Source organism: Corvus cornix, chromosome 4 (genome assembly GCF_000738735.6).
Source record: "Corvus cornix cornix isolate S_Up_H32 chromosome 4, ASM73873v5, whole genome shotgun sequence".
Lineage (NCBI taxonomy): Eukaryota > Metazoa > Chordata > Aves > Passeriformes > Corvidae > Corvus > Corvus cornix.
Window position 1 is genome coordinate 1,807,599 of NC_046334.1, and position 24,230 is coordinate 1,831,828.

Consider the following 24,230-nt stretch of genomic DNA (forward strand, 5'->3'; position numbering starts at 1 on the left):
TTTCGCGGCCGTCGCTCCGAGGGCCGGGTTTCACGCTCCCAGGATCCGGAGGGCACCGGCCGGGATTCGCGTGCTGAGCGTTTTATTTAATTAATACACTCAGGCGCCTCTGCTGGTTTTTAATGATTTCCAGGTGTTTGTACCCAGAAGTCCCAAAGTGCTCCCGGGAGCACGGGGACGATGATTGAAGGGCCTGGGCTGCCTCCAGCATCCCCCTCCATGGTGACATCCCCGGCTGTGCACTGTGCACGCTGAACCAACCCCCCTGGAATTGCCTGCGACTTGGAATTCATCTGACCCTCACAGAGAGGAAATTCTTCCTCTTCTAATCCATGCATTTTTTCATCAATAACATCTACTTCCTACAGCCTTCTCTGCGAAATCCATCGGTCTGAAGTGTGATAACTTCATCCATCCACCCATCCTGCATTTGCCATCAGCATTTTCTGTACTGAGAGCCAAAGGTAAAGCATCAGTAAACTTCCACTGAACTTCCCTCCCTCTCTCTCTCTGTCTGTTTAATGCTGTTTCCCAAAGAAACTGCTGCCCACGGACCCAGTGACATCAGGACCCACCGGACCTTGGTTTCACCAGAGACAAGGACAGACCCAATCCTGTAATTCCCAGCCGCTGGCACGTAAAGCAGAAAAAGCAGCAACCCCAAAGGTACGAAAATTAGAGCTTTTTATTTATATTTTATCACAAGGACAATCCCTTTGCTCTTCAGCTGTAAATACATACTAGAATAAACTCTGTAAATTATACAAAAAAATACATATTTTCCATGAAATCTGTCTTTATAATAAATAAATGTGAACACGTGTGTGGCTGATCGCTGTAATGTTCCGTGTCTGTTGAGGTTTTCAGTCTGTTGATTTATTTTTAATCTCCTGAAAGAAGGGGGGAGTTCCTTGTCCCCTAAAGGTCGAAATAAATAATGTATGAGGAGATGCTTCCCCATTCCCCCCCTCCCGATTTTTTTTCCCTTTTGATAGAGAGTTCAGCCTAAATTTCCACGCTTGCATTCAGCCCTCACAAAGCCTACAAATTATACAATGACTTCTAACCTGGACCCCTAACAAAACAATTTACTTTTTTTTTTCCTCGCTTTGCACCCCCCTCCCGCCTATAAATCATAAGGGACAGATGGCAAAGAGGGGAGCGGGGAAAGGGGGGGACACACACACAAAAGCCCCGCGGTGACAGATCTGGGAAAACTGGGCAAAGTGCACATCGGAGAGAGAGAGAGAGACAGAGAGAGAGAAAGAGAGAGAGACGGAAAGTTTGGTTTGGCAGGTGCCGTTCCCACAGCCCGCCCTGCCCTGGGAAGCGGGCAGATGCCGCCGCCGGCGCCGCCCCGGGGGGAGCCCCGGGACCGCCGGGCCGGGCTAGAGGCAGCGGCGGGGCAGCGGCGGCGGCGGCCCCGGGGCAAAGCGGCCCGGCCAGTGCTCGGGGTCCGAGGCGGAGCCGGCGGGGCTGGCGGGCGATAAAGTGCAGGCGTACGGGGAGGCGGAGGGCGCGGGGCTGGCGGCGCCGCCGCTCCAGGAGGAGGCGGGCGAGGGGCTGCCCTCGGCGGGGACCGCCGCTGCCGCCGCCCCGTCGGGGCCGAGCCGCGCCGCCCCGGCCAGCCGCAGGGTCTCGGTGAGCGCCCAGATGTAGTTGTGGGCGAAGCGGAGCGTCTCGATCTTGGTGAGTTTGGCGTCCTCGGGGAAGGTGGGCAGCACGTCGCGGAGGGCGTCCAGCGCCGCGTTCAGGTTGTGCATCCGGTTGCGCTCGCGGTTGTTGGCCTTGAGCCGCCGGCTCCGCTTGATGCGCTGCGCCGTCTCCGCAGTGCGCGCCGCCCGCGGGGCGCCGCGGGACCGCCCCAGCCGCCGCTTCCCCTCCGCCCGCCGCAGCCCGCGGCCGCCCGGAGCCTCGACGGGGCGCGCCGGCGGGGCGGCGCGCAGCTCCTCCTCCTCCTCCTCTTCCTCCTCCTCTTCCTCCTCGGCGCTGGACGGCAGCGAGGGCGAGGGGGCGGGCGAGCCCAGCCCCAGCAGCAGCAGCTCGTCCTCGGCGGGCGGCGCCAGGACCTCCGCCTTCACCAGCATCCTTGCGCGGCGGCTGGACGGGGCCGCACCGGGCAGCACCGGGAAGCAGCGAGCGCGCTCTCCTCGCCTCTCCGTCGGTGTGACGGTTCGCCGGTTTGACGGAGCGGGCGGCAGCGGAGTGGGGCGGGGGTCGTGAGGGGGGGGCAAAGCGCGGGGGACGGGGGGGGGCGGGGGGTGGGGGGCGCGGCGCTGGCACGCGCCCCGGGGGCGGCGGGCGGGCGGGCGGGCGGCGGCGGCGGCGGGAGCGGCGCCCGGGGCCCGTCGGGCTGCGTGTCTGGCACACGACCCTCCTTAACACCCCTTATATACCCCGCGGGGAACAATCAAACCTACCCCCGGGGTCCCCCTCGCCCTGCCCGCCCCGCCCGCGACTCTTGTCGGGGGCGCCGCCGCCGCCGCGCCCCCCCCGCCGGGGCCCCATTGGCGCCTCGCGCTCGGCTGGAGCGTGCCGCTAATTTATTAATGAATGGGGAGGGGGGGGCGCGAGGCGCAGGCGGCCAATCCCGCGCCCCGCACGCCACGCGCGCGCCCGGGGCCGGCTCCCTTTCAGCCGCTTCATTTACGGGCCCGGCAAGGAAAGGGAGGGAGAGAGGGAGGGATGGGGGGCTCCCCTTCAACCCCTCTCATTCCCGGGAGGGTTTCGCCTTCTGGGGTGACTTGGTGCTGTGGTAAAGGTGCATAGTTTCGTACACGGCTTGCTGGGGAGATGCTCCGGGCACGCGGCTGCTCCTTTTGCATCAGGGCAAACGCGAAGTGGGGGAAAGCCCTGCACTCCGGGCAGCTCAGTGCTGTCAAATACAACTCACAGGCACAACACAGGCTGGAGGAGACTTTATAAAAAAATCCCCAAAACACCGACTTGTCAGTGCACCAGGAAAACCTTCATTCCCTTTCACCACTCTTCTCTTCCAGCCCTCCCTCAGTGCAGAAAGCCCCCGGGAATGGCAGAGCCTGGTGACATGCCCGTGGGGTCGGCAGGCTGGCTCTGCTCCACACACCCCTCGGGGACACCTTCCACTATCCCAGGTTGCTCAAAGCCCTGTCTAACCTGGCCTTGGAAACTTCCGGGGATCCAGGGGCAGCCCCAACTTATCGGGGCAACCTGTGCCAGGGTCTCCCCACCCTCACAGGGAAGAATTTTTTCAATATCCCATCTAACTGTGCCCTCTGTCAGTGTGAAGCCATCCCCTCTTGTCCTGTCACTCCAAGCTCTTGTCAAAGATATGACAGTGAGAACATCCAAAACTGAAACCCCAGTGCACTCTCCTCTCTATATGGAAGCACCGTCAGAAAGGCACTTTGGGGGAGTTGGGCTTTGAAACAGAATTGTATTTGCAACCACTAGAAAAGCCCAAAACAGATGAAAGAGCTGAAACCTCTGCAGGCTCAGCACACCACAAACTCACACCCAAATCAGTCCCTCGCTCTTGCTGCCCTCTGAGTTTGTGGCCTTTGGGAGCAATTGAGGCCGGGCGAGTGCCTCAATCAGTATCTCTGTGACTCTATTAAACATTGTAGCACTCCCCTCACCTCCTTGTGAAAGAGGGGAGACCCACAAAACCCATTGACATCCTGGGAGAGTGACACAAAAAGACTTTATTTCTTTTTCAGCACCTTAAGGCACAAAGCAGAGTCCACCTGTGTGTGACAGGGCCAGCCCATCCCTCTGTCACCACCCTGCTTGCTGAGATTTCTGTCCTTCCAGTGCTGGTGGAAAGCGACAGAGAGGTGAGGCAGAGGTAGTGCTGTGGGTGCATAACCCATTGTGGTGCCTTTCTGGGGTTCAGCCGGAAAGGCGCCACGATTCCTGCTGCCAGCCCCTACCATGCAGTGGTTTTTTTCTGTAGGGTTGAGCACAGGGTGACTGAGGACAGGTTGGCCACCGAGTCCTCACAGCTCTCGATAGGCGCCTGTGTGGTCTGTGGGCAGAGCGAGGGCTGAGCTGCTCGGCCGAGAGTGGTGGGGAGAGGAGGTGGCGGGGGGAGAGGGAGTGAGATCAGGAGCAGGAATGCTGCTGCTGCTGCTGCCCACTGCCTGAACTGTCCTCCAAGGGTCAAACTGTTCAACTTCAGCCCCTTTGCCAGACTCAATCCTACTTTAGGGAACAAAAGCCCAAAGTAGGCAACGATCAAGAAATGGGAGCACAATGATTTAAGCTTATCACACACAGTCCAGAAATAAAGGACGCTGAGCTCGTGTGGGGGAGAGGGGGAGACCTTCAGAAGGGCTTTGTTTGCTGTAAGAAGATTGAACTCTGAGGCGACCCGATAGCCCTAAAAGTTTAGGGTCTGTGTTGCTGAGAGACCTTTGGGCACAGCCCATCCACACGTCGACCTCACAAGTTGAGAGCCGGCATTAATGGCCAGCCTGCCTCAGGTGAAGAGGGGCACGACATCCCGGGAAATGTGGGGACAAAGCTGTGGGGACAGGGTGGCCTGACCCCTCCCAGCCCTGCCTCCCTCACACCCAGAACCCTGTGGTGTCCTAAGGGTTCAGGGTCCCAGGGCTGCCCACACACATCAGGGTGCCCTGAATCCTGTGGTGCCCAGCCCTGGGCAGCACCTACAAACCCTGAGAGTGGGGTGGTTCTGCTCTTAAATGGGGTGTGAGAATATGTCCCCATGCAGCAGAGTACTGGGGTGTGCTGCAGAGGGGAGAAATCAAAAGTACTGCGGCGTGTGTGCCGCACGTCCTTCCCGAACACCCCGTGCACACTACAGTGAAAAGTGCCACAGGGAGGGACAGGATGAGAACCAGCCCCCCAACTCCCAAGCTGTATTAGCACATTTGGGGTTTGTTCTGGGATCAAGGTGAGGAGGGGTCCCCCCATAAGCGCTGTCCCGGCATCTTTCCCTGGCTCCCCCCACCCCAGCCCTCATCGGGAGCCGATTGTTCCCGACAGATTTGCATGGCAGGTGCAGGCCTGCAGAGCGATTTTGCAGTCCTGGGCCCCCCCCCGCCAAGAGGGTTTGCCTCCCCCCCCTTGTGAAAAAAGGGCCGCCGGTGCCCTCCTTTCCCATGAAGAAGAGAAGAAGCTTGAGGATCGCGTGAACACGCTTCAGTTTTCTTATTCTTTTCTATAGATGTGGGGAAAAGAACAGCCGATTGTGTGAAAAACCCAGTGCCTGCAAAAAGGGACATTGGCCATCCAGGCGAAGGTGCGCGAGGGAGAGCACTAATCGCTGAACCAGGAGACAAATACGATTACCAGCTCCGAGCCTTGAGTCAGAAAGTCTCATAGACTTTAAGATGTTAATCCCCAACATAATCCTTCCTTTGGCGTGTAGGAATAGTGCAGCCACAAGAGTTGTTTTGTTATTTATATTGGCGTTTAATAAAACTCAGCCAGTGGTGAATGGGCTGCCCACTCTCCAATGGTAATTAATTCCCTATTTCAGTGACCCAATTGTGCTGGGATAGAGCAGTGGGACAGTCCCACTGCCCCAACCCGCCTTTGTGCAGCTACACGGCTCTCGTGCTTCAACAGCTATGGAAACTCATTCTTTTGATGTCATTCAATGAGTTTTCCTTGGGCATCTTCTAAACTTCAAGGACCCTTTTCTTTCTTGAACGCCTGAAAAGCAGGACTAGCTTGACCACCTCTGTAGAATTTAATGATTTGGTGAAAGGGCCTTTTTTGGGGGGGGGGGGGGGGGAGTTGTGTAAGGAAAGAGAGAAAGAAAATTTGGCAGGCTGGCTATCAAACAGGGGGATATCCAAACTCAGGTGTGCCGAACTCACTCAGCTCCTAATTTATACAAGTCTTAAAAGCCACTTTTCCTTACTCAGAATACTTGGGGGCTTCTCTTAGTCAAGGCATTTCTAGAAGGGATTTGCCAGTGAGCAATAACTCTGTTTTACAGAGGTGAGTAAAGATACAAATGGTGTTTCAAGAAAGGATTTCCCTCAGAAAAGGGAAAAACACCTGGATATTTTTGCCCAGAAGGGGAAAAATACCAGATACCTGGAACAGGTTATTGGTATAAAGCGTGTCTGCAGGTTTATACTTTTTGACTGTGTGGTGATGTGGCTGAAAGGGAACACATGAAGAACATGGAGTTATCCTGCAGAGCCACCCCGGTCCAGGCAGCCTCTTCTATGTCTTTATACACACTTCCAAAAAAAAAAAAAAAAGCCCTTCGCAAGTCACAAACAATTCAGGATTCAACTAAGAAAACACAGAGTGAACCATATGGCCAGGGTGGCTCGAGTTGGCTGCATTTTCCCTCAGACAAAGAAGGGATTGAGAGTTGAAGGAAAGGAGAAAAAAACCCAACTTTCCGGCTGATGAAGCTGTTGTCTGGAGGCAATGATCCCAAATCTCAAGGCTTTATTCCAGGCTCCGACTGAGACGTGATATGTCATATGATTAGCATCTTTCATATTTACAAGAGTAGTGCGGGCTGCCAGTCTTTAGAGAAAGGCGAGAGAAAGAAGGGGCATATGCTGAAATGGATTTAGCATTTGAAAGAGAGAAAAGAGAGCGGATAAATACACTTAAACGAGGATTTAGTTTTACTCCCGTTGAGTTCTAATGGCTTGTTGATTGAGATTTTAGGGAGCTGGGACAGAGGTGTCAGCAGTAATTTAAAGGCGCTATTCAGCCCTCCCCCGGCGGAAGGAGCCGGCGCTGCCCCTCAGGGCGGAGCGGTGCTGCGGTCGCTGTGGCGGGCTGGCGGGAGGGGCGCATCACCGCCAGGGCGGCTCCCTCCGCCGCGCGCGCGGCGCCATCTGGCGGGCGGCGGGACCCCGGGGGACTGAGGCACCCGGGATCAGGAAAATTGGGAAGCAAATGGGGAATTCCCGGTGTCTGGCACCTGGCAGAAGGGACACCACCGCAGCACTGCTCACAAGCACCGTCCAGCCTAGCCTTGAACACTTACAGGCATAGGGCAGTCCCAGCTCCTCTGGGCAACCTGTGCCAGGTGCCTCACTACTACCCGCACAGCAAAGAATTTATCCCTAATATCGAGCTAAACCTGTCCTCTGGCAGGTGAAGACATTCCCCCTTGTCCTGTCACTCCATGCCCTTGTGACAAGTTGTTCTCCAGCTCTCTTGAAGCCCCTGTAGGCACTGGAAGGGGCTTAAGGTTTTCCCAAGAGCTTGGGAAGGGGCCTTTTAATTGTTTTAGCCGAAGCTCCTTCCTGGATGTGACCTACCTGTAAATATGGAAGGTGACAGAATTGTTCTGAAGTACCATATTGTTTAATCCGAAGAACAATGAAATATCACTAAAACAATTAGCTACATTGTAAGGATAAAAGAATGTCACTTCTCAAGCAGCTAAAGTCACTCTATTTATGGTTATCAACCAAATGAAGTCACTTTATTCATTTTTACTCACATAAACACAAGTATCAGTGTTCTTTAAGCAGAAGTGTCAGTGCACTGAGATCCAAAAAAATATCCCACGTTAAATAAATACTAGATTAGCAATAGCTCTGGTAATTTTTACAGACAAGCAGTTAATATTTTGTTCACAAAATCAACACCTATTTTATTTTTCCTTTTTCTTACTCAGTTCTTCTTCCTGCCAATTCTCCGAGTAAGACTTGAGAATGTCATTTAGCTGCTGCTCGCACTGGCTTGCATGTTGTAATCCATTTTCCCATCCTAAAAGCAGCAATAAACAGGATAATTACGTCTCTCTTTACAGCATCCATCATGGAATCAGCCCCTGGCAATGCCACCATCTATTTCCCCAAGAGGACCAACTAGCTGTGATATTTCTGCTTGGAAAATGGTTCTTTGGAATCCAGTCACTAACAAGATGCTTTCTTTGATGTCAGCCAAGCAGGTAAGGTCCCATTACTGGATAAAAAGAGTTTGCAGGTAAAGCTGCAAACATGCAACTTGCACATTCTTGCATTTTCCTGCGATATATTAGATACTCTGCGTAGTATTAAAAATTAGAGTTTATATGTAATGAATGTAGTGGTTGCTCTAGTGTACATACCAGATATTTTATATGTTATTACACATATAATGTATATAAAACTTAAAGTGTATTAAACATAGTCTAATTAAAGAAAATGAGGCGCACAATTTCAAAAACCCCCGAAAAGGAACTTACTACCTTTGCAGTGATGAATTACTCTTCCCCACAGCTTGTTCCTGCTCAGACAGGCCAGACTTCCCACAATCAGCAGGTGCCTCTTTGCCCTCGTTAGTGCCACGTTCATCCTCTTCTCCGAGTCTATGAACCCAAAGTGCCTCGTCCTGACACACGACAGGACGATGATTTCCCTCTCGGCGCCTTGGAACGCGTCCACCGTGGACACCTGGACAGGCTTGACTTCAAAAGCCTCAGAGTGAACCCCACTGAGCAAATTCTGAATCTGTGGGCAAAGAAACAGGGAAGGGGATGAGATTGGCTACTCAGTGTACAAGTACATTTAAGAAAACTGCTTTATTGATTTTTATTATTGATTTATTATACAAACCTTATACATCTGTGATTTATAAAGGGTAATCACACCAATAGCAGCTCCTTCTATTCCACTTGCAATCAGAGACTGGATGAGCTTGACTGTAAAATGAGCTTCTGCCATGTTATAAAAGCTGTTGTCTCTTTCAATCTGGAAAGAGGGAAGAAGATTCCCAAATTAGTTCACACCAACAATGTAAAAAGAAATGGAATGGAGGAAAAACTACAATATTGACTTCTTATGTAAGAAGTATAAAAGAAGTGTTGAGCAACTTACTTGCTCCATGCCATGAACGCTATAAAAGCACAGTGTGGGAAGCCATTCCAATAAAGGAGTCCTGTCCTCCTCAGAAATCCCATCTATGAGGTTCCCTTCATAGAACAGCTCGTTGGCGATGGCACTGAGGGCAGGGTGACAGCGGTACTGTGTCCGGAGAAGTATTGGGTTATGTCCCTAAAGAACGAGGATAGAGACATTAGGACTGGGAAGGGGGAAGTGTTCACATGGATGGAACTTGGAGCAACCTGGTCTAGTGGAAGGTGTCCCTGTTTATGGCAGGGGGGTTGGATTAGGTGACCTTTGAGGTCCCTTCCACCCCAAACCATTCTGTGATTTTATGATCTTTTGCAATGCTGAAACACTGATCCTCTGACAGCCGAACCAGAATTCCCCTAGTGACTTCAGTGGACCTACAATTCCACTCTCCACCTTTTCCAAAGGTGTGTTTAGCAGCACCCACCATTAAGCAGAGCCGATCAAAGAGAGTCTGCTCCAATCCCTGCTCATGAACACTCTCAGACCCTTGAACAGTTGGTGGCAGTTGCTTGGGGTCTCCAACAAGGACAAGCTTTTCACACTGAAACCTAAATAAGAATGTGAAAAAACAAGGAAAGAAAAGTGTTCTAAAAAGGACGTTAAACTGTTCATAACCAAAGCGTGTGCTGTGTTTCTGGATCACATTGCTTCCCATCAGCCTCCCTTCTCCACCCCAGTTTAATAACACCTAAGGGCAGGCCTCAATGTGAAATCACTCTTTTTGCTCTCTGAGGCGAGACCTCGGGGTTCATGTCCTTGAAAAGGTGTGGAGTTTGGCACTATTTGGAGCCTGTGTCCCTGCTGAAGCCCCACAGGAAGGCTGTACCTGGCGATGGGAAGGAGAGAAGCAGGTTCAGTCATCTGACTGCACTCATCCAGCATCACCACAGGAAACCTCAGCGCGTTCAGACAAGGGAAGGGGCAGGCAGCACACGTCACTCCAACCACTTTCACCTTCCATGAGCAAGGAGAAAATGGGTAGGCAAAATGTTATGATCATTTCAAAGTTAATCTCTGTGCAGCACATCTCCTCTGTGCAGGAGAATACACCTAAATTTATTTTTAGAAATAAGACACTAAGCTACACCTGTGGAATCAAACCTAACATTCACTTTATTTTTCAAAACCAGGAGAGGGGATTCCCAGTTTCCATTTGCTGTGCCCTGTGGATAAGACACAGCAAATCCCTGCTTTCCCATCTCATCTCTTTGACTGTACCTGTTGCAGAATAGTTTTATTGGTCCCCAGTTTATGCTGCTCAATGCTCTTCCTGACATATATTTTTTCAGCTGGAGTCAAATCTTCTTTCATGAGAGCAAGCAGCTCTTTCAACTGCTCATTTTCATTTCCTGACCCTGCATGTAAACTTCAAAGAAGATTTTGTAATATACATTACAGTAACTGAAAATAGCAGTTCTTAGAAAAAGAATCATACTTTATACATAACATCACTTTACAACAATGTGCTAACATACCCCAAATTGCTTCAGATCCTTCAAAGAGGTTTTCTTACCTATGGGGAAGAATTGCTTTCGTGATTTTCCTTATACTTCCCACTCTTATAAAATCCTCAAATCCAAGATCGAGCAGACTTTAAAGAAAGAGATGATAAAAATTACAGAAATGGAAAAAAGAAATATTGAAAACTTTAAAAGTGGTTTCAAAAGACACATCAGAACACGGAGGAACACAAACTTCGTTGATTAATGGGATGAAGTACCTCAGTAATTCAAGAAAATCAAAATAAATTACCTCATCATGATTTGCCTCAAAAATGCTTAATGCCTTGATGATTCCCCCCTCATAGTCTTCCACATGTATCTTCCCTTCCTTTTTCCTTCCAAACCTTGAGTTTTTTATTTCATATTAACTTCATGCTGAATTTTCATAAATCTGATTCTCTCTGCCGCTCCTTCCCCTACTGCTACATCTCAAAGATTCCTGAGCAGTATTACTTTGTCATGATGAATTTTAATAGTATATTTGATGAGAGTAAAGCCTAATATTGGTCTTCTGTAAATGTTTTGTGTAGCTTTCATTCTCTGAACTGTGCAAAAGAGCTGAGATAAAATTAAAGCCTGTGTGCGGCACTTTTTAGGGAAAGAAATCAATGTTTTTGATGTGTTTTACAGGAAATACCAACGCAATTATCACCACCATGCAAGTGCATTATTATAGTTTTTGGAAGAAGAGTCCGTAAAAACCTCAGTAACCCACCCCAGCAGTATCCTGTCCACAGCAACGTTGGTGGAAGAAGCAATGAGAAGTTTCCATGGAGTTGCCCTTGGACCCTGCACAGCTTCACTGCTTTCAAAGAGCTGCACGAGGAACAAGATCACCACAGACAGCAGGTAGCTCTTGCCAGCTCCAAAAACACCTGGTATTTTGGAAGAAAAAGCCCAAGTTATGAGTGAAAATTTCCTAGAAAGTTTGAATCAATTGCTTTAACTTCAGTTATGCTGTGATTCCTGTAAAAACATTGCATGGGCTTGCTTCAGCAGCTCCCAGTATCCAGGGGTAACCAGTTACCTTACACTTACAAAAACATGATAAACACATGATAAGAAGTGTTTTTAATATGAAAAGAAAGAAGCAGAAGACACTAAATAACTCTGATTTTGTGTATAGATATTTCTAGGAAAAACCTCTTATGCTTCTGTGAAATCCTGCAAAAGGCAGAATGAAAACTTAAGGAGCAAAAGCTCTGTGCTGACAGAATGGATGTATTAATGTCAAGGTCATTATCAGAGGGGCTGATTCTGGCATTTCATATTAATGGCATTTCACATTAATCAGCATTTTTGCAAAGATGCTATAGCAGCAAATGTCACAATTCTTGGCTGTGTACCACGTATGATTGTGATGGGCAAGCTCTGATGTCCTTCCCCTGGTTTGAGGTTTTCACAGGAGGTCATCATCTGGGCTATGTGAATCAATGAAGTTGCTTGGTCTGGGTTCAGGGAGAACCTTTGGATCATCTCTTCAGCCACTCCCATTGCCACTTCAGAGCTCACAGGGCCAGATGTCATTGAGCGTTTCAGGCTCATGGCAGGTGGGGTAAATTTCCTTTTGTTCACTCTTTTCGTAGTGTTTTCAGAATTAAAATTCCTAAGAAACCAAAAAATAGCCAAAAGGTGTGATATGGTATCATTTGTATCTCGTGGTTCTGATATTTCTACTGAACTGCTGCTGTTTTATGACCTGCTCACAGTACCACAGAACAGTAACTCACATTTTCAGGAGATATGGGATTAGTGGTAACGTGGATGGATTGAAGTGCTCCTCCATGTTTCTTAAGGCTGCCAGCTCACCACTGGCATTACAAACCAGCAAGGCGTGAACACACACTGGAAATGCCACAGAAAAATAAAACGAGAAAGAAATTAAATGAGCCGAAATTTCAAAGCAGCTAAATAAATGAATTATAAAATGCCAAAAGAGTAATTAAGTGATTCTATCTCCTTCATTAACAAAACAAAACAACCCCAAAGCTTTAGCTCTATTCAACAGCAAAACCAAGAAACTTTTGCAGAATGACAGACTTAATACATGGCTTTTTATATGAATATAAATTTTCCAGTGAGTTGTTCGAGATTTCTGTATTTTGTTTTTCAAGGACAGTAAAAGCATATTCCCATTACTTTACACTCTGACAGTCAATTTGCACTGTATATTATATTATATAATTTACTACTTTCTTTATATTATTCTCATTTCTTCCCCACCCATTTGGAATTTACCAGCTACTTTGCAGGTTTAATTGTGTTACCTACTGTATTCAAATTATATATTCAAACATACAAGGAAAAAAAATACTGTGAATTAAATCACGTGCAAGATTTTAGAAATTCTAAACTCATCCTTCATGGCTGGCTGGATTTTTCCATAGTTGTTTCCCACAGTTCTGAATGATTTGCTGTGGAACTCACTGCTTGATCTCCAGTTGGAGGGACTGTAGCCTTTCAGTGGTAGCAATTCTATTTCATTGTTGGAGGATGGTCCAAAGAAAGCACTGCTTGCAATGAAAGTATCGATGGGATCAAAGTTCAGAGTCTTTGAAACAACCCAGATGTCATCTGCCAAAAAAACCACAGAGTCCTCATAAGCTTCTCCTACTGCCACCCTTTAAATCTGATGTTTAAGATGTGCTTACCTTTGCTGTAGAGAGAAGAATGCTCCTTTCTGCTTAGTTTCAGGTATAATTTGGCTTTGGAGTCACCATCAAAGCTGGCAGGTGTATTCATAAATTTCTTGAACTTACTATACCGCTGTGTTGGAATTTCAAAGGCTTTCCTGGGAAATTGTAATTTAAAAAAAAAAAAAAAGTATGTAAACAGTCGACATATTTTAGATTCAGCACCAAAAATAAGAAACCTCCACAGATTGGACCAAGTGGTTGTACATCATCTTCCATTAACAAGTTTTAAATACATTTATCTTGACTGCAAAATTCCCTCATATTCAGACACAATTAAATTGTTTCCTCTACAGTTTAACAGCACAGAATAGCCTTTGAGATGTCTTCTGGCATTAAAATTAGAATCTTGTAGAGAATAAATCAAATTCTCTGACTGATGATTAAATGAACAATAATTCAAATGTAACAGTTGTAACATTTGATGAAATTGCTGGTCAGCAGTTTTGATTCTTGCTAAAAAGAAATACCATTGCTATCAATATTTTTCCTTCACTAATTTGGCTCTTGCATTTCTTTACAGAAAGAAATCTTTACTCTTCAAATATAATGAAAACGTGCTAAATGCTGCTGAAATCCCAAGCTAGTGGAATATTTATAGTCCCTGAATTCACACAGCACTTGAGAGAAGTGCACAGCATTTCAGGATACCTCACCAAAAGCTGACATTCCTCATAGACAGCAATCTTTTGACTCCTGAGGTATGTCCCAATACTTTTTGTATCATGGAGCACTGCGCTCGGTCTGGATTTTGTCTGTGTGGGATTCACATCTTCAATCCACTTGAAAAAGGAACACTGCTCAGCTTTTGGGGCATCACAGGCATAGAACAAACGACCCTGCAAGGGAAGGGAGGGGAAAAAAAAGTCCATGAGCACTAAAACAAGCAAGAAGAAAAGAGAAAGCAGTGGACCAACACTTTCACCCCAGAAGTGTAAAAACACAAGGAATAAACAGCACCTTGTTTTGACCTTCTTTTTTAACCATCACCAGCTTAGCAGGGTGCATGTGGTTGCAGAGTGGAGCGCAGCTTCCTTGGCTCTGGCTTTGCCTGTCCTTCACTGTAGTGTAAAATGATATATCCACTTTGGAGAGGGCATTGTGCAGTCTCTGGGCCAACTCAAACAGCATTACGTTCAATTGCTCTTGGTAAGGAAAGGAGAACAACAGAATCATTAGCACAGCCTTAAAATGCTTACACAGGTACACAACACTCAAACAAGTCTATTTTCATTGGAAGATTTCCATCCCAAATCAAAATATTTAATCTGAATTATAAAATAAACCATATGACCTGCAAAATCCACTTATTGGAAAAACTTAGGGGGAAAAAAAAGCTTAGGAATCTTAAGACAGGAAAACTGCAGGAGGTTACATAGTTGAACAGAAGTGTACTGTCCTTTTGATTTGTCTTTGCAATGTTGGGGAGTACATGGAATCTTTGGGTATAAACTGAATATATTTCAGTATATATATAAAAAATCAAATGTACCCTGTTGTTCTAATGCGCAATGCTTAAAAATGACAGCATTTCACAGAGCACAGTGTGAGACTTACCTGTCAGAGCAGCTTTAAAAACCTGTTTGTATTGAGTGTGAGACTGAAACACAGCTGGGATGGAAATCTTTCTTTTAGGAAGATTAGCATGTTTCACTTTATCCGCAGGAGGAAAAGACAACTCAGAAATTGTTATGTCCTAAAAAGACCCAGGAAAAGAAACCATTAAAAACTGCAAGGCCTTGAATGAGACAAATTTTGCAGATTCGTAAAAATACATTTCCCTAGAGCTTGGGCTGCCATTTAGGATGCACCATGAGATTAAAATTTGCCCCTTGCCAAACAGCCTGCATTTATAATAACACAGATAATACTTCCAAAGGCTTTAAAGAAAACTGTGTAGTTCAAAATCATGTTTTTCACCACTAGGCATGGGAAAGGAGCACATAAACCCCATTTTAAACACCATTTTTGCACAGAAATCAATTAGTTATAACTGTCTTCATAAGGTTTTTAAGTCCAGTATTTATGGATTTTACATATATATATATACACATATATATTTGTATAAAAACACACATGATGTGTATACCAGTGTATTTATGAAATATATTAGTTATTTCCTCACCTCTACTTCACACAAATACTGTACTGGACAGACAGTATTAAAGAACCAAAAAACATTAAAATAAAGGGAAAAGCCAACATTTTCTTCAACTCTCAAAACCATCTGACAACTTTAAAAACCTGACTTGTGGTTGGTTTGGTGTTTCCCCCCAATTTACTCCATTTGTCTACTGGTCACAAACAGCTGTGCTAAATTTTTAGGTGCTTATTCAAAGCCATAACTTGACTTTTACACAACTAAAACGGAAGGAATTTATAATATTTTGAAGTCAGAGATGATGCCTTGAAGCAAAAAGAGGTGTTCATTAAAATGATGCTCATACCACAATTAAGAAAAGCCCTTCGTGCACACAATTTCTTACTAATTACAGATGACAAAACAGCCCAACAGCTTTTCTTTCATCTTCCTGCCATCAACATTCAGATTAAAAATTTAAATCTGGCACTGTGTGTGCCAAGGAATTACCTTTACAAAGCATTAGTCACAGGACTTTAAAAAATACATGTTTTTCTGTCACTAGTGGTAGCAACATTGCATCATACTGATAAGGCCTTGCAGGAAATCAGATAAATGCCGTCACTTTGGCCAGAGAAATGTGTTTGTGTCAGTGATAGCTGTGTTTGCTTGAACAGTTACACACCTGGCTGTCTGCTGTTCCACTGTGGCAGCTCAGGTGACTCAACACCTTTTGTGTGGCTGCAGCCAGAGGTGTCTGCCTTAAGTGCAGGGAAAATACCTTCCCCTCTGAAACCAGATCTGGGTGGCTGCTGTTTGCACAGCGTTCCCCAGCTGAGCTCCTGGCTGGCAGCAGCAGTGCAGAGCTGGGAGCACTTGGATTCATGGCTCTGCCCTCTCCTGTGTCACCCGGCAGCATTCTGAGGACACTCTGGGCACAGATGTCATCATTCTCTTCCCCGTCAGCGCTGTTTTCAGGGATCAGATCTCTCTGAGCACTGTTTTGATACTTCAGCCACTTGCTTTGTCTGTGTTGGGCAGTCAGATTAGGGAGCACTGGTGGTACAGATCCCCTTTGTCTGTCTTCTGTGTACTCCCCAAACACAGAGGTTTCGTAACTCCTGTCCTCGGGGCCAGGAGCACTCCAAGGAAATGCCACTGACTCGCTGCACAAATTGCCTCCTGAAGAGCCCAAAGATCGCTGGACCTCCTCGCTCTCAGTGGGGTAAAACACGTCAGGAGTCTCCTCGGTGACAGGAAGAGTGACAAAAGGAGTTCGTGGTTTCACCATGGGCTTCAGTCTTGGGAGGCTGCATTCCTCTGGAGAGCTGGATTTCTCCCGGGCTGTGGGCAAATTACAGCTTACTTCTAGCACCTAGGGATGGCACTTCAGGTGTACAAAAAGATAAGGAAGGAATTCTAAGTTCTTCCTTTTACATCCTGTCTTCTAACTGGGAAGCTCTCTGGATTGTGCCCGTGCAGTATTACACTAAAACTCCAAACACCATGATGGATTTTGTGTGATTCTTTTAATCAATTTTAATTATTTTAAATCCCCATATTCAGAACACATTATGTAGCCACTCTGTTTGTATAAAAGACTGTTATTTAACATGGCTGTGTTTTGGAGGTCATTAATCTGATGTCACTGACAGCTGCCAACTAGAAAACACCCAGTTTAACATTTGCTGCTTTTTCCAAAAGATAACCCACAAAACTATGAATTAATATTAAATAATGCAGATTAGTAAGCTCTTAGTACCAAAAAGCATCCTTTTGACTAAATTAACTATCAATAGTTACAGTCATTGATAGGTGTCAAATGAAGTGGGTCAAAGGACAGCTGAATATGGAAGACAACGAAACGTAGGTGAATAAAAACCTAAATATGATTTAGAAGCTTAGCTTACAGCCTTTTTGCCCCCAAATCAGAAGCTGATTTTTTTAAATAAAACTAAATCCCTCTACTGAAGTCTCTTTTAGGAGAATATAATTGGCAGAGTAACTGTCTATGATAGCCCAATTTGTTGTGCTCAGAGATTTTCCAGCTAAAACAGTGTGAAGTGCCAGTATAAGCTGTAAATTCTTACTGAAAAAAAAGTCTGGGAGTTCTGGTTCACTTGGTAAGAACCCATGTGTCAGGGGCTCCCAGATGTCTCCAATAGTCTCCTCATTTCCTGAAGCTGGAGAAACTGTAGAGTCTGGATCAAGTGGGGAAGTCAGTGCTGATGAAATCTACAGGTGAAGAATTAACATGTCCAGTGAATGACTAGGAAAAACCCCTGATTACAGCTCTTTTTACCACTATTCCCCCTCTCGTGATTCTAAACAACTGAAACGTCTCTCAGAGTTCAGCTAAAACATCTTCAAAAATAAGAAATTGCCATGAGCACACAGGAAATAAAACCAAAACTATCTGCAAGAGACAGTCAATCCAGACCTTGCCAGGTTCCCAGGCAGTCCGCTGGGCTTGTCTCAGGTCAGAGTGTGAGGGTGAGCCTGACACTGTCCATGGTGGCACTTCAGGATACACATCCAATGCCAGTGCTAGGAAAAACAGATGAAGCACTGAAGTCATGCAGAAATTTTGAGGCCAATCACTGCCCTTCTTCTTTTACTTTCACTTACAGGATTCATTTATTCCTGGCTCTTCAATAGCATCAGGCTTCATTTGAAAATTCCCTTCTCTGATAACGTCAACATCATCGTTATGAAGGCTCCTGGAACCTGGAGACTTTATGAAAAAAAACCCATAAGCAAAAGCTTGTTAGAAATTAAACTGTTTATCTTCTTTTTTTCAAAGTGCAGCTGATCACAGGAGCAGAAAATACCAAGTCACACATTACGAAGCTCTATGGCAAAGGTAAGTAAAAATAATTGATTTTGCTATGATTGTAGCAGTCTAAAAATGAACTATTTTCTATCCTAAATTGACAGGATACTTTCTTGCACTAAGGTTAGTACAGAAAACTAAACAAAAAAATGTTTTACCTGTCTGAAGCCATAAAGGTCATAATTCCTCGAAAAGAGGGGTGAGAAAAATGTCTCAGCTGCAAAGTCCATGTTCTCCAGGTGCTGCTGCCATCCTAGCTGGGAGCATGGAGCTCTCAACATGACCTCACTAGCTGCTGATCCTTTCACTTGGTGCCCTTGGAAGGCAACAGGCTACACAAGGCATTGGAATTATCACTAACAGGAAGTGAAAACTGCTCTGCAACTATCTACATAGGTACTTTGTGTACATGCAACAAAAACAATCTGGTGGGAACTGCAGAAGAGAAACAAAAAAGTCTGGGTTTTTTTCCTTGTAATTTGAGTTTAAAACACTCCCTGGGAAACTTCCCACAGTGAACTGTACTAAAAATTATGAGAACTGGTTAAAATTTTATTAGGACTTATTGTAATATATTATAATTAGCAAACCATTTAACTGAAATTTAGGAAACACTGTTAATTATACTTCAGTTCCACAGAAACGGTACCTTTGGTTGCCAGTCAGATGTCCCAGGGTCTCTTTGGGCTGCTGCTATTGGTACAATATATGCCTCTGTCTTCTGTAATAAACTGTCCACACAGTTGGGCTGCATAGAAAAGTATCAGAACCTAATTAGTCTAACAATTTAATAACCATTTAAAGTGAAAATTTAGGCTAAGAAATGTCTTGTATTTATACAAAGGAAGCAGTTTCAGTTACAGCCTTTTTATTCGGAAGCCAGGACCATCCATGACAGGATAAGAAACTATATTTGCTTTTCAAACAGGACAGGAAAAAAAGAAAGATTTGATCTAAAATCTTTCTTTAAGCTTTAGATGGATTGAAAAAGAAAAAGGGCTGTTAACAGCACTGGATAAAAATCAATGTAAATCATCAAACACAAACAGTTGTCCCAGTGTATTTCAACCTGAATGCTAAAATTCCAAGGAAAGCCATGTATTTAAAATGACAGTGAAAAAAAATAGGTGGTAAAAGATGGGGTAGGGAAGGAGAAGTAAGTACCAGACATATTAATGGAATATTAAACATTACTAAATACTAAAATTTGCATTATGTTTCTTGTTATACATGAGGCCTCCTGAATATTGGCAAGAGGACATCCTCTGTTTATTACCAGCTTCAGAAACAATGCCTCTAAGCAATTTGTAGCTCAACCTCTATGGTTCCATAAACCAAGAATTTTATTCCAGGAGCCAGGTGGAAAATGAATTTATCTTGTACAGATAAATATATGTAGTCAAAAACTGGTTACCATAAGGCCAGGAGAATCAAAGTATGAACAGGAAGATGCCTGTAAACTTTCTGAGTAAGGCATTTCTGTAAACTCTTTTGTAGCTACAAGAGATGGAAAAGCACAGTGAGTTACAGTCAACAGTCTGGATTTTTTTAATTGAAAACATCTGAATATTTACTGGTCTTGCAAACCTTACCCATGCAATGAATTGCACAGTTAGGATTTAACTGAATGAGAGCAAACAGAGACACACACGGAGCTCACAATGTTGCATTACACAGTAAAAATTGCACAAGGGAACCTACATAAACATCATTCCAAGAGCATTTCTAAATATGAGGAGAAATGAGAGTACAGAAGTCAAACAGCTACAGCCATACAGAATTCACTTTAAAATACAAGCTGACCGAACCTTCATCCTTCTCAAGGGGTTCAAGTGTCTCCTTAGAAGCCTCTGTTTCACAGAACACGCTGTTACTTTCCTCCATCTTTTGCAAGCTCTCTAATGCTGTGCTATGCTGAGTCAAAGCTCTCAGAAGAGCGATATCATTCACCAAATCTGGGAGACCTGAGGAATTCTCAGCCACTGCTGTGCACTTCAGGCAATCCACCCCTGTTGTTTCACCTTTGTAGGCTTCAGGAGATGCATTTTCCAACTCAGTGTCTCCTACTGCTGTTTCCTCTGGAGATGAATAACCTGTTCCTAAAGGATCTGATTTTTGTGACAAAGCCAGCAGAGGGCTACCTGGTTTAATGTCATCACTCTTAGTACCCCAGAAGTGCTCTGAGCCAACATCTGGGGATTCCATGCACCCAAACTGTGTAACTCCTTCCTCAGTCTTTTTGTCCATGGCAGAAATCATTCTGCTGGGAGAAATACCTGGAATACTTCCAGTTGCCTCAAAAACACTGGTTTCAGGGTGACATTCATTCACAATGGTGTCACCCGGCAAGAGATCAGAGTGCTGGTTTCTTATCCATAATGTGCCACTAATGGTGAGTGCTGCACAGCCATCCAGATACTCCTCATTGTTTGTGGCTTCAAAACTTGATTGACTCTCATTGATCTCTTTTATGTTGTGTCCATCACTTAAAAGTGCCACTTCAGTTGTGGTCTGGTTTGCAGAGTCTTCTGCAGTTCTCCTGGCATCACTGTCACAAAGTTGCGGTGGTGTACCCCCATCTCCATCAAAACTTGAACATTTGACTTCATTTTTGCTGTGTGTCTCTACTTCACAGCAAGAATGAAGCCTCGAGGCAGCATCTTGTGCTACATCTTCTCCCTGTAGGCAACCTGGGCTCTGTGAAGGTGTGTCTCCCTCAGCGAGCTCCTTCACTTCTCTTTCACACATGTCTTCATTGTCTGTGTCATTAAAATCAAAAGTCTCCATTAGGCTAAAGTTAACCTCCATCAGCTCCTCATCTGAACTACAGTCTTTGCCAGGCAAACTGAACTCCTCCTTCACAACTCCAGCTTCTGTCAATGTCACATCCCCAGAGAGCTCCGGGTCACTAGACACTCCCTCTGAATTTTGTCTTGGATGAAGCTCACTCTGCATCTCTACAGATAAATTCTCTCTAAGCTTGTCAGTCCCTGAATGCTGCTCCCTGTATCCAAAGGGATTGTTTTCAAAGGTGGTTGGACTTGCTGAACGTGAAATGTCACCTGAGGATGGAACAAACTGACTGTCACTCATTCTACTTACGGTGCACTCAGGTAGGAAGCAACTATCAGTGTCGCAGTGATCTTGTAAACCTTGTCTTAAATTATTTACCTTTTTGTCTTGTCTCTGTCCTGTGACGACTTCAGCACCAGGTTGTTCAGCTGAATTTGGAAGCGTTTCAGCATTCCAGTCCTTTTTATCACTTCCAGTGCCCTGCGTAAAAGGCAGGCGCTGAGTATCTGGAATAAGTCCTTTGGCAGGGTTGCCTGAAAAAGCTGCTAGGACAGGGCTTTCTTTGTCATATAAATCTGCATTTTCTGCTGTCTGAAACGTGGAAAGACAACCTGTGACTCCAGATGTTTGCTCTCTGTGTCCTTGCGCTGGTTTAGACTTCAGGAGAGCAATTATCTGTGCTGTGCTCCTGATGTGGTGGGACACTGCCCTGGGATCAGTGGGCCCAGTAAGGAGAGGGGATTCTGTCTTCACAACAAATTGATCAGAGTTTTCCTTCTCTGTCTCCTCACAGCTGTCAGTAAATGGAGCTGAAAGCAGGGAGGACACAGACATGTGTTCTCTGCCTCTGTCCTTACATCCCTCTTCCTGAAAGCCTGCAGAGGGATTTGTTTCTGCATCCTTCTTGCGAATCGTAGAGAATAATGGAGAGCTGATATAAAACTGGGATGGAAAACTCCCTTGGCACTGCTTAGATAAAGGCAACACTGTTGGTTTTTCTTCATCTTCCGCTGCTGGTATTTTCTTCTCAACTTGGCGTGGCCCTTGGAACCCCTAGGAGACAAATTTTAAATTAATCCATGTTTTGTAATCGAATGTTGAAAATGGGGCACACTCCATGAACTATATTCTGACCAAATGGCCTGAAAATATATTCTGATCAAATCCAAATGGGGATTCCACAGGTGCATAGAAAAAACCTCAAGCCCTTGTGATTCTTACTTCAGGCTCAGCAACAGCAATCCTGCTAAACCAAATTTCCTAAGTGTGGAAAAAACACCTACAGGGGACACATTCTGGATTACAGCTCAATTAAAAAAAAAGGAAAAAAGAGCAAGAAGAAATGATGTATATATTCACCATTCATGAGAATATGTGTCCCTTGTGTTTTAAAATACATGTAAATACGAGACATAAAAACCTGGAACAAAAACGCACCGTAAACTTCCTTTTCAAGCCAACAGGGAGATGTCTCGGGGGCAGAAGACTGGGTTTTACACCATTTCTATCCACTGCTGGAGTTTCTGCTTTCCTTGGCTGATCTTCAGAAGGCTTTTCACTCACTTTGACTGCTTCAACTGTGATTAAATATCGCTCACTTTCTAAATCATCTCCAGGAGTCACCTGGAAAGGAGAGTGCAGCAGTGTGTACATAATAGTACTATATAAGAAACAAAAACATATATATAATTATTTTAAATAAATAGAGTCTTTCAAGTACTTACATGTAAAAAATTCAGGTACTTACACCTACTGTATCATAGATGCCATATAATACTTTTACTTATATATATATTCTAAAAAGCATTAGCACTTAGCTTCAAGGATTTTTTCACATATCACTGTAATACACTGTTTTTACCCCAAAGGAAGAAAAATCCCATGAAACCTTCTGCAGAAACAGTAAGATTTATCAATAAATAGAAGCTGTTTTCCCTTTCAATTATTTGCACTGTAGCAGAATTTTATACCAACAACAAGAAAAATTACTATTTTAGCTACCAAACAAGTTAAGTTTGAAATTTTTCCTGAAAGACAAACCACAACAGATAAAAAAATAACAACTCCGAACAAAATATACCTGAGATTTTATAAAAATACTCTCCAGACATTGTCCTTTATCATCAAACAAGGTAGCCTGCAATATAAAAATAAGATTTTAAACAACCAGTTATTTCACAGATCAACTAGACTGCCACCGGTAGTCCAGCAGTAGCAGATGATATTAAATCCAACAGTGTTAAGTCTGAATTTTCACCTGATTTCTGCCAGTTCTAACCCTCAGAATTCCATCTTGCCATGTTTTTGATTTTTTCATCTTTTGGTGAGTGTATAATACCTGTTTTAAATAGGTAAAATGTTGAAAAAGTAACAAGTAAGAAAATGTTCAAATACTTCAGCAGCTCCAGTCTTTAAAGTTATTCCTACTTAATTGTACAGAGTGTTAAAAATCACTCACAGTAAATTCTTGAGAGGCCATTGTTTTGGCAACACAGTCATCCAACACCTTATTTCACAGATATCCACATCTTCCCACAGCCTGAGAGACAGGGAAACGTTCAGGATGCACCAGAACTGTGAAGGAAAGGTATGGACAAAAAATTACTTCTCTTTTCCCCTCAAAAGAAAAGAGTTAGATGAAAGACAGTATCGAACCAGTAGATATCAAAGCAGGGGTAAAGCTGCTGTGGGCATTTTAAAGAGAAACCTCAAAACCAATCTAACAGACTGCTGGTAACAAAAATCGCTTTTTTTAATAGATGTCAAGATATTTTCTAGCTTTTATGCGAATTCATTTGTTTAAATGAATGGCCGGCAACTCTCAATACTCTTATTCAGAATTACCTGAATTAAAAATTTACTTGCAGAAAAAAACCCAAAAGAAAACCAGAGAAGCCGTCACCAGAAGGATTTTGTCACAGGTGCGGAGTTGGTCACGCATGTTTAACTCATGCAAAAAATAACTGACTCTCCAAACCAGCCCCCCGTGAAGCCAAACCTCTTTGCATATTTAAAGCTAGACCGCAGTAAATTTTAAAATAAAATTCTATATACTCTGGATTAGGGAGAAACAGTTTATATGACGAAAAGGGAAAAGATTCGCGCTGTTTCCTATGGCTGTCACCTCCTTGGGTGCTTCATAAGGTGAAACTCCCTGGAAACGGCCACCGCTTTTAGGACAGAGTTATTCCTCGAGTTGTTAGAGCAGTTGGATCAATGCGAACGCTTAGGATGAGTGCCGAGGGAATGCCACGGGCACTGGGACGCGCCGAACACACGGACACCGCCGCTGCCAAACCCGCTGCCTCCACACAGCCCCCCTCCCAGCCCTTCATTCACCCAGCACTCCCTTCAGCCGCCAGCCGCCGCCTCCCAGGCGGTGCCCCGAGGGACCGCCACCGTAGCCCCCGCCACTCCCGGGGGGCCGGGCGCACTCCCCGATCCTACCCAGCGGCTCCGGATCGGGATCCACGGTGACAGGCCGCAGCCTTTCCGAAC

General features: G+C 45.1%; 3 protein-coding genes and 1 long non-coding RNA gene across 6 annotated transcripts in view; 2 read left to right on the plus strand and 2 right to left on the minus strand.

Annotated features, from left to right (window-relative positions):
- Positions 1–756, plus strand: part of ALPK1 (alpha kinase 1) — a 39,340-nt gene extending 38,584 nt beyond the window's left edge. For both annotated transcript variants that reach the window (XR_005601758.1, XM_039550912.1), the window contains one exon: positions 538–756. The gene's annotated coding sequence lies outside the window, so the exon portion shown is untranslated. The remainder of the gene's footprint in view (positions 1–537) is intronic.
- Positions 668–2,154, minus strand: NEUROG2 (neurogenin 2). The gene has a single exon (XM_039550918.1). It carries the CDS (start codon positions 2,085–2,087, stop codon positions 1,389–1,391), a length of 699 nt encoding a protein of 232 aa, XP_039406852.1. The 5' UTR covers positions 2,088–2,154; the 3' UTR covers positions 668–1,388.
- Positions 2,155–7,385: 5,231 nt separating this feature from the next.
- On the minus strand, positions 7,386–24,221 carry ZGRF1 (zinc finger GRF-type containing 1). Of its 2 annotated transcripts, none has more exons than XM_039550907.1 (28): positions 24,180–24,221; positions 23,191–23,306; positions 22,990–23,070; positions 22,813–22,869; positions 22,170–22,355; positions 21,111–21,785; positions 18,589–18,687; positions 18,098–18,271; positions 17,735–17,840; positions 17,547–17,653; positions 17,197–17,341; positions 15,792–16,450; positions 14,584–14,722; positions 13,987–14,171; positions 13,678–13,865; positions 12,985–13,124; positions 12,761–12,907; positions 12,064–12,178; positions 11,680–11,939; positions 11,049–11,208; positions 10,345–10,422; positions 10,050–10,197; positions 9,658–9,785; positions 9,256–9,379; positions 8,793–8,969; positions 8,532–8,666; positions 8,165–8,426; positions 7,386–7,701 (listed from the first exon to the last, which is right to left on the minus strand). In XM_039550907.1, exons 2-28 carry the CDS (start codon positions 23,209–23,211, stop codon positions 7,586–7,588), a joined length of 4,812 nt encoding a protein of 1,603 aa, XP_039406841.1. In that variant the 5' UTR covers positions 23,212–23,306; positions 24,180–24,221; the 3' UTR covers positions 7,386–7,585. The 2 variants fall into 2 exon arrangements, with proteins under 2 accessions (XP_039406841.1, XP_019148572.2); XM_019293027.3 differs by lacking the exon at positions 24,180–24,221 and adding an exon at positions 19,354–19,436 and having other exon boundaries at positions 19,748–21,785; positions 23,191–23,437.
- LOC104696841 lies at positions 23,246–23,790 on the plus strand. The gene is made up of 2 exons (XR_002048147.2): positions 23,246–23,319; positions 23,600–23,790. It is a non-coding gene; the product is annotated as an uncharacterized LOC104696841 (long non-coding RNA).
- Positions 24,222–24,230: the final 9 nt, after the last annotated feature.

Excerpts from the sequence above, each read along its gene's own strand:
- ZGRF1 (XM_019293027.3), bottom strand. The coding sequence starts at position 23,211 with ATGGCCTCTCAAGAATTTACT. Across the intron at positions 9,786-10,049 it reads ATAAAACTATTCTGCAACAG|GTGAAAGTGGTTGGAGTGAC; the intron begins GTACAGTCAAAG and ends TGCTCATGGAAG. Across the intron at positions 8,970-9,255 it reads TTGATCGGCTCTGCTTAATG|GGACATAACCCAATACTTCT; the intron begins GTGGGTGCTGCT and ends CTCGTTCTTTAG.
- NEUROG2 (XM_039550918.1), bottom strand. The coding sequence starts at position 2,087 with ATGCTGGTGAAGGCGGAGGTCCTGGCGCCGCCCGCCGAGGACGAGCTG.